General features: G+C 48.8%; 1 protein-coding gene across 7 annotated transcripts in view; it reads right to left on the minus strand.

Moving 5' to 3' along the window:
• The window catches only part of golga2 (golgin A2), a 24,942-nt gene continuing 15,511 nt past the window's right edge, over nt 1–9,431 (minus strand). For 6 of the 7 annotated variants that reach the window (XM_059549342.1, XM_059549339.1, XM_059549338.1 and 3 more), the window contains 10 exons: nt 9,029–9,247; nt 8,842–8,955; nt 7,632–7,856; nt 7,078–7,162; nt 6,894–6,982; nt 6,643–6,802; nt 5,825–5,992; nt 5,635–5,741; nt 5,071–5,224; nt 1–670 (listed from right to left, as the gene is read on the minus strand). In XM_059549342.1, the coding sequence (XP_059405325.1) occupies nt 393–670; nt 5,071–5,224; nt 5,635–5,741; nt 5,825–5,992; nt 6,643–6,802; nt 6,894–6,982; nt 7,078–7,162; nt 7,632–7,856; nt 8,842–8,955; nt 9,029–9,247 (1,599 nt within the window). In that variant the 3' untranslated portion in view covers nt 1–392. The remainder of the gene's footprint in view (nt 671–5,070; nt 5,225–5,634; nt 5,742–5,824; nt 5,993–6,642; nt 6,803–6,893; nt 6,983–7,077; nt 7,163–7,631; nt 7,857–8,841; nt 8,956–9,028; nt 9,248–9,431) is intronic. The other variant, XM_059549337.1, reaches the window with a different exon arrangement.

Here is a 9,431-nt window from a genome sequence, read left to right on the forward strand (position 1 = left end):
GTAGTTCCGATTCATTTCCGATCATTGTCTGATTTTCTCAGAAAACACTTCCTCATCTCAGTCCAGACCTGCTTTATCATATCAATACTACTCATTACTGTACCCTAGTTAGTGTGTGAGTTCATTACTGAATCATACCGATGTGAATCACTGATCTGTCAGCTGTCTATTGCACGCACTTGATGACGTGAAAAAGGACAAATGAGAGCGGGACAAGACACAGAGCAGCAGAAACTGATATTCTGATGGATTAACTGGTTTACAGACAAACCAAGCGGAGCCGGAGAGCTTCAGAAGTCATCAAGTATCTCTGATTCGCTGGAAAAACCAGAGAAACTATTAGGGAATTCCATTTGATACATGTCTGTATCATCAAACAGAGACGGGCGCTGTCAGACCACCAGGATCTTGACCTCGTCTTGTTCGTCCGGCCGGTAGAAGAAGGGGATGCAGGGGTTCTCTCCCAGGAAGGGAGCGGGTCTGGCCTGAGGGTTCTGGATCTCCTGCAGGAGCTGCATGATCTGGCGGGCCGTGCCGTCCTCTGTGGGTCTCAGGGACGGGCCGTCCGGAGCAGATCCTGGTCTCTCTGAACTCTGGGATTGAGTGTGTGGGTCTGAGCTGGACTGAGACGCTGTAGACGCCTCCTCCGCTGCGCTCAGGTCCAGAACGGCTGAGAGAAGACGGAACACTTTAGGAAAACATCAATCAGCTGCTCATAAGATTGTAATATTAGAGTAAATTATATTTTGTCTAATCTGATGATGCAAAAACTGTCTGTAGATTCCATCAGAGCTCGGATGACAACATTCTTGAATTATTAAGAGCTATAAGAGTTAAAGCTGAATTAAATGCCAGACACAGTTCAGTGTGTAATAAAACACAAATAATAACCAGACACAAAATAATAAGGGCTTTAACAAAACAGAAGACAGAAAATGTCACACATGAAGTGATTTATCAAATGGTTTTAGGATTCTCAAGCTTTCTGACTATTGCATTTCCATGTTTTCTTTTTTTTTTTTTAACACCCTCAAAGATATTTCTTGCTGAAGAAATAGTTTAAAACTGAGCACAAGTAGAAACATTTATATTTACGAATTTTCCTTTTTTACTATAAATTAATGCATTAAAATATTGCAATTATTCTTAAATCGAAATAGCTTAAAACAGAGCATAAGAAAAATATATACAGAGTATAAAGTATTGGCCCAGTCCGAGTGTGTCTGTGTCGAATCGGTCCGAGTGTGTCTGAATCGGTCCGAGTGTGTCTGTGCCTGTGTCGGTCCGAGTGTGTCTGTGTCGAATCGGTCCGAGTGTGTCTGTGTCGAATCGGTCCGAGTGTGCCTGTGTCGAATCGGTCCGAGTGTGCCTGTGTCGAATCGGTCCGAGTGTGCCTGTGTCGAATCGGTCCGAGTGTGCCTGTGTCGAATCGGCCCGAGTGTGCCTGTGTCGAATCGGCCCGAGTGTGCCTGTGTCTGAATCGGTCCGAGTGTGCCTGTGTCGAGTCGGTCCGAGTGTGCCTGTGTCGAGTCGGTCCGAGTGTGCCTGTGTCGAGTCGGTCCGAGTGTGCCTGTGTCGAGTCGGTCCGAGTGTGCCTGTGTCGAGTCGGTCCGAGTGTGCCTGTGTCGAGTCGGTCCGAGTGTGCCTGTGTCGGTCCGAGTGTGCCTGAATCGAGTCGGTCCGAGTGTGCCTGAATCGAGTCGGTCCGAGTGTGCCTGTGTCGGTCCAAGTGTGCCTGTGTCGGTCCGAGTGTGCCTGAATCGAGTCGGTCCGAGTGTGCCTGTGTCGGTCCGAGTGTGCCTGTGTCGGTCCGAGTGTGCCTGAATCGAGTCGGTCCGAGTGTGCCTGTGTCGGTCCGAGTGTGCCTGAATCGAGTCGGTCCGAGTGTGCCTGTGTCGGTCCGAGTGTGCCTGAATCGAGTCGGTCCGAGTGTGCCTGTGTCGGTCCGAGTGTGCCTGAATCGAGTCGGTCCGAGTGTGCCTGTGTCGGTCCGAGTGTGCCTGAATCGAGTCGGTCCGAGTGTGCCTGTGTCGGTCCGAGTGTGCCTGAATCGAATCGGTCCGAGTGTGCCTGAATCGAATCGGTCCGAGTGTGCCTGAATCGAATCGGTCCGAGTGTGCCTGAATCGAATCGGTCCGAGTGTGCCTGCGTCGGTCCGAGTGTGCCTGAATCGAGTCGGTCCGAGTGTGCCTGCATCGAATCGGTCCGAGTGTGCCTGAATCGAATCGGTCCGAGTGTGCCTGTGTCGCTCCGAGTGTGCCTGAATCGAATCGGTCCGAGTGTGCCTGTGTCGGTCTGAGTGTGCCTGAATCGAGTCGGTCCGAGTGTGCCTGAATCGAGTCGGTCCGAGTGTGCCTGTGTCGGTCCGAGTGTGCCTGTGTCGAGTCGGTCCGAGTGTGCCTGTGTCGAGTCGGTCCGAGTGTGCCTGTGTCGAGTCGGTCCGAGTGTGCCTGTGTCGAGTCGGTCCGAGTGTGCCTGTGTCGAGTCGGTCCGAGTGTGCCTGTGTCGGTCCGAGTGTGCCTGTGTCGAGTCGGTCCGAGTGTGCCTGTGTCGGTCCGAGTGTGCCTGAGTCGAATCGGTCCGAGTGTGCCTGTGTCGGTCCGAGTGTGCCTGAATCGAATCGGTCCGAGTGTGCCTGTGTCGGTCCGAGTGTGCCTGAATCGAATCGGTCCGAGTGTGCCTGAATCGAGTCGGTCCGAGTGTGCCTGTGTCGGTCCGAGTGTGCCTGAATCGAGTCGGTCCGAGTGTGCCTGAGTCGAGTCGGTCCGAGTGTGCCTGAGTCGAGTCGGTCCGAGTGTGCCTGTGTCGAGTCGGTCCGAGTGTGCCTGTGTCGGTCCGAGTGTGCCTGAATCGAATCGGTCCGAGTGTGCCTGACTCGAATCGGTCCGAGTGTGCCTGACTCGAATCGGTCCGAGTGTGCCTGAATCGAATCGGTCCGAGTGTGCCTGAATCGAATCGGTCCGAGTGTGCCTGAATCGAATCGGTCCGAGTGTGCCTGAATCGAATCGGTCCGAGTGTGCCTGAATCGAATCGGTCCGAGTGTGCCTGTATCGAATCGGTCCGAGTGTGCCTGAATCGAATCGGTCCGAGTGTGCCTGAATCGAATCGGTCCGAGTGTGCCTGTGTCGGTCCGAGTGTGCCTGTGTCGAGTCGGTCCGAGTGTGCCTGTGTCGAGTCGGTCCGAGTGTGCCTGTGTCGAGTCGGTCCGAGTGTGCCTGTGTCGGTCCGAGTGTGCCTGAATCGAATCGGTCCGAGTGTGCCTGAATCGAATCGGTCCGAGTGTGCCTGAATCGAATCGGTCCGAGTGTGCCTGAATCGAATCGGTCCGAGTGTGCCTGAATCGAATCGGTCCGAGTGTGCCTGTGTCGGTCCGAGTGTGCCTGAATCGAATCGGTCCGAGTGTGCCTGTGTCGGTCCGAGTGTGCCTGAATCGAATCGGTCCGAGTGTGCCTGTGTCGGTCCGAGTGTGCCTGAATCGAATCGGTCCGAGTGTGCCTGAATCGAGTCGGTCCGAGTGTGCCTGAATCGAGTCGGTCCGAGTGTGCCTGTGTCGGTCCGAGTGTGCCTGAATCGAGTCGGTCCGAGTGTGCCTGAGTCGAGTCGGTCCGAGTGTGCCTGAGTCGAGTCGGTCCGAGTGTGCCTGTGTCGAGTCGGTCCGAGTGTGCCTGTGTCGGTCCGAGTGTGCCTGTGTCGGTCCGAGTGTGCCTGAATCGAATCGGTCCGAGTGTGCCTGAATCGAATCGGTCCGAGTGTGCCTGACTCGAATCGGTCCGAGTGTGCCTGAATCGAATCGGTCCGAGTGTGCCTGAATCGAATCGGTCCGAGTGTGCCTGAATCGAATCGGTCCGAGTGTGCCTGTATCGAATCGGTCCGAGTGTGCCTGAATCGAATCGGTCCGAGTGTGCCTGTGTCGGTCCGAGTGCGCCTGAATCGAATCGGTCCGAGTGTGCCTGTGTCGGTCCGAGTGTGCCTGTGTCGGTCCGAGTGTGCCTGAATCGAGTCGGTCCGAGTGTGCCTGTGTCGGTCCGAGTGTGCCTGAATCGAATCGGTCCGAGTGTGCCTGTGTCGGTCCGAGTGTGCCTGTGTCGGTCCGAGTGTGCCTGAATCGAGTCGGTCCGAGTGTGCCTGTGTCGGTCCGAGTGTGCCTGAATCGAGTCGGTCCGAGTGTGCCTGAATCGAATCGGTCCGAGTGTGCCTGTGTCGGTCCGAGTGTGCCTGAATCGAATCGGTCCGAGTGTGCCTGTGTCGGTCCGAGTGTGCCTGAATCGAATCGGTCCGAGTGTGCCTGAATCGAATCGGTCCGAGTGTGCCTGAATCGAATCGGTCCGAGTGTGCCTGAATCGAATCGGTCCGAGTGTGCCTGAATCGAATCGGTCCGAGTGTGCCTGAATCGAATCGGTCCGAGTGCGCCTGAATCGAATTGGTCCGAGTGCGCCTGAATCGAATCGGTCCGAGTGCGCCTGAATCGAATCGGTCCGAGTGTGCCTGAATCGAATCGGTCCGAGTGTGCCTGTGTCGGTCCGAGTGTGTCTGTGTCGAATCGGTCCGAGTAAGTCTGAATCGGTCCGAGTGTGTCTGTGTCGAATCGGTCCGAGTGTGTCTGTGTCGGTCCGAGTGTGAAAGTGAAAGTGACGTGACATTCGGCCAAGTATGGTGACCCATACTCAGAATTTGTGCTCTGCATTTAACCCATCCGAAGTGCACACACACAGAGCAGTGAACACACACACACACACACTGTGAACACACACCCGGAGCAGTGGGCAGCCATTTATGCTGCGGCGCCCGGGGAGCAGTTGGGGGTTCGGTGCCTTGCTCAAGGGCAACTAAATCGTGGTATTGAGGGAGGTGAGAGAACTGTACATGCACTCCCCCCACCCACAATTCCAGCCGGCCCGAGACTCGAACCCACAACCCTTCGATTGTGAGTCCGATTCTCTAACCATTAGGCCACAACTTCCCCAAGTGTGTCTGTGTCGAATCGGTCCGAGTGTGTCTGTGTCGGTCCGAGTGTGTCTGTGTCGGTCCGAGTGTGTCTGAATCGGTCTGAGTGTGTCTGTGCTGTGGCACCTGGGCTATCCGTGTGTCCGTCAGCAGGATGGACGTGTTCTCCTCCAGAGGACAGGAGGTCAGGGTTACTGACGGCGCTCATGTATCTGCTGTACCACTCATTCCGCTCGCCCACCAGACGCATGACCAGATCCTGCAGCTCCGCGAGCTTCGCCTGAACACACACACACACACACAGGTCAACATCACGCCACAGACATCACTCTAGGGGTGCGCGATAAATATCGTACGATAATTAAATGTGCACCTTGTCAGTAAAGCCGGTTATCTAATCAGTGGTAAATTCCATCAGGTGCGTGATTTCACATAGAGCAGCTGTTACTACACGGAGCCGTTGTTAACTGACTAGCTGCGCAAATCCACATTCATTATCATCGTTTATTTGCGCAGCTAGTCAGTTAACAACGGCTCCGTGAAGTAACAGCTGCTCTATGTGAAATCACGCACCTGATGGAATTAACCACTGATTAGATAACCGGCTTTACTGACGAGATGCGTATTAATTATCGTACGATATTTATCGCGCACCCCTACATCACTCCATCACACAGCTGCTCCTCGTACCTTCATCTCCTCCTTGTCTTTGGCCAGCAGGTTGATGTACTGCTCTTTCTCAAAGTGTCTTTGTTTCATGATGGCTCTCTGGTTCTGATACAGCGCGATGTATTCACCTACACACACACAGACAGAAGTGCTTGATGAGTCCTCCCTGTGTGTGTGTGTGTGTGTGTGTGTGTGTGTGTGTGTGACTCACCAATGGTGTCTGTTTCTCCTGACAGCTGAATGCAGCGGTGCTCCAGCTCCTCCAGTCTCTCCCTCAGATCCACCTTCTCCTGCATCAGTGCTGTGAAACGCTCCTGGAGTTTCTCCATGGCCCCCCGCAGAGCCTCGTGCACCTCCACCGAGACCCCGTCAGAGCCTGCTACAGAAGAAGTCAGAGACTCAAATATTTAGAGAAGCTAAACCAAACGGACAAAAGCTAAACATGTTATTATGTTGTTTGAGGTTTTCTTGTATTGTCAAGTAACAAACAATCAGTGTTTTTGCTGCTGACTATTTTTGAGGAAACGGATACATTTTTTCTTGTTCAGGATTCTTTGACAAACATATACTTCGAAAGACTACATTTATATGAAATAGAAATCTTTTGTAACATTATAATTGTCTTTAATGTTGCTTTTGATCAAGCGAAAATGTTAATTTCTTTGTTTTAGTGTAATATATCATGGGTTCTACAGAATACAGAAATATTGTGCAGCACATTTGTTTTCAACACTGATAATAATCAGAAATGTTTCTTGAGCAGTAAATCATCATCATATTTTCCTGATTTCTGAAGATCATGTGACACTGAAGACTGGAGGAATGATGCTGAAAATACAGCGGAGCATCACAGAAATACATTACACTTTAACACAGATTCACACAGAAAGCTGCTGTTTTAAATTGGAATAATATTTAGCAATTGTTTGTGTATTTTTAATCAAATAAATGCAGCTTTGATGACTTTTCAAAAATCTAAAATAAATCTTAATGTATAAATGTCTTAAAGTGCATTAAAAACAAGAAGACAGTGTATAGCTGCACCTGTGCTGTGATGATGCTGATGATGCTGCTCGTGGCTCATCTGCTGTCGGAGAGTGTGATGAAGTCTCCTCTCCTCCTCGAACCGGCGGCTCATCTCATCTCGCTCTTCCTCCAGACGAGACACAGCAGAGTGAATGAACTCCTCCTACAACCAGAGAAAAAGAAGAGTTCACTTAACATTTATTAAGGAAAACATGTCTATTCAATTTTATTTTGTTCACTTTTAAACACCTCACCATCTCTTCTCTGCTCTCAAAGTCTTCTGGGATGACGATGTGTGACTTCTGGAAGCTCTCCGGGAGAGAATGACTTTCCACGCCATCACCTGTTAACATCAGTAGGCACCGTAATCACCAGTAGAGTTAGTGCGGTGAAACAGATCGTTCTCACACACACGTGTCAGAGTGAAGAGAGACTAACCGTGGTCTCTGTGTGAGGTGTTCAGCAGCTCCTGCACCTCCGTCTTCAGCTCCTCGTTATCTCTGGCCAGCTGCTTCAGTTTCTCCTGCAGGGGGCAGTAATGCAGCAGATTCACACCGCAATAACTTCTATTAACAACTATTTGAAAATCTGGAATCTGAGGGAGCAAAAAAATCTAAATATTGAGAAAATCATCTTTAAATTTGTTCAAATTAAGTTCTTAGCAATGCATATTACTAATCAAACATTAAGTTTTGATATATTTACAGTAGGAAATTTACAGAATATCTTCACGAACATGATCTTTACTTAATATCCTAATGATTTTTGGCATAAAAGAGACATTTATAATTGTGACCCATACAATGTATTGTTGGCTACTGCCACAAATACACCTGTGCTACTGATGACATAATTAAAATGCACACTCTGAAGTGTGTCAAACTGATATTGGAGAAAAGAGTGAGAGCACGGCTGGAGAATATGATTGATATTTTGGAGCGTACCAGTGTGATTAGTGTTAGGGTTGAAGATGGTCAAGCGGCGGTGTGTACCTGCGCCTCCTGCAGCTGCACGTGACTCTGCTCCAGCTGCACTTTGCCCTGCACCTCGTCGTGCTGCAGTCGGTCCATCAGCTGCGTCTGCTGCAGGAACTGATGGTGCAGATGCTCTCGCTCCGTCACCAGCTGCTGGTAACCAGCGCTGTACTGCTGCAGCTGAGCCAGACACTGATCCCTCTGCTCCTGCACAGACACCAGCTCTCCACACTTCTCCTGCAGCTGACGGAGGAAGACCACAGACGAGGTCAGGAGCGCAAACACTACAGCTGCACTGAAATCACTTCACCTTTGAATTCATTACCATATCAGGTTCACAGTGTATTACACAGAAGATCAGGGATATTATAGTTCATCAAAATTAATCATTAAAAAATAATTTTTACTTGAAATAAAACAAATGTACGAACAACAATAGAAAGATATACATAGTATCAATGATGACACTAAAATAGATTTTTAACAAACAATTCAAAATATGTTCTTGAAGTCCCCCAGAGGTTTTAGGGTAATATTTCAATAATTTAATAACACATTCACATGCACACAATTCTCAAATGTTGGTTGATAGTCACATGACAACAAGCAAGTAAACAAATTAAATATTTAATATTTTTTTAGTAAGTGTTTTATTTTGTCCTTGTAGCTAGATTCAATTAGTATTAAATGTTATAAAAAATATAAAAAGACCATTAATATCATTGCTGTTGTTATAATAATAATTATGATTAATGTTTTAACTAACAAAAATGAAGAATTATGTTACTGTTGTAACTGTGCTGTGATATTAAAATTAAAATTAGATAATTATATTTTACGCTACACAATAATACTCACAATAATAATAATAGTCACAATAATAATATTTCTGTTTTAAATTCTGTACTTCCAAACCCCGACGTTTTAAACATTTTAAATCCTCGAGCTTTTATTTTTGGTTGAAATGCGGTCCACAAAAATCTTGGAATTTATGCAAATGCATAAAGTGAACCGATCGCATATTAATTTCCCAAAATGCACGTTGAAGACATGGTGCTTGCGTTATTCTTTTTACTGTGAAGCAACCTTCAGATTTATTCAGGATTCAGCCACTTGCGTTTTCCTATAAGCTATATCAAGATTTTATTTGTAATTTTTCCATTGGATATTATTACGAGCTGTTCATCATCTGTTAGGGAAGCCCTTTGATTTCTGTGCAGACTCACACCTGTTCTTTGGCATTGTGCAGATCTTCCTGCAGCTGACCGATCTTACGAGCGATCTCCTTCTTGATGTGCTGCTCGGACTGCAGAGCGCTGGTCAGCTCCATGTTCTCATTGGTCTGGAGGAGGACAGAGGTCAGAGGTCAGGGGTCAGGTTCACTGCCGAACAAGTCATCTGTCACTGGAGCTCACCAGCTTGACGAAGCCGTTCTGCAGCTCGGCCAGCTGGTGTTTGAGGTCTCGGTTCTGGGCCAGGGCTCTGCTGATGGTGGCCTTGTCGCTCTGGACGTCCTCCAGAATCTGCAGTCGATCCTGAGCCTCTTCAGCGGCGCGTTCTGCCTGTCTCTCCAGTTCCTCCAGCCTCACTTCCTGTTCCTGCACCAGTCGGCTCAGCTGCTCGTTGTCTCGCACCTACAGGACACAATAAACACCTCTGTAATAAGTGTCTGATTCATAACATGATATCAGCAAGCCCTAGTTTCTGTCAGCCTGTGCAGGTCGACATTTTTTAAATCACACAAAGTTCACACCTCTAGTAATTACGATGCAACATATTTCAAATGTACGTCTAAAAGTTTCGGTTAAAATAGAAATT

The sequence above is a fragment of the Carassius carassius genome, chromosome 5 (genome assembly GCF_963082965.1).
Source record: "Carassius carassius chromosome 5, fCarCar2.1, whole genome shotgun sequence".
NCBI classification, from domain to species: Eukaryota; Metazoa; Chordata; class Actinopteri; order Cypriniformes; family Cyprinidae; genus Carassius; species Carassius carassius.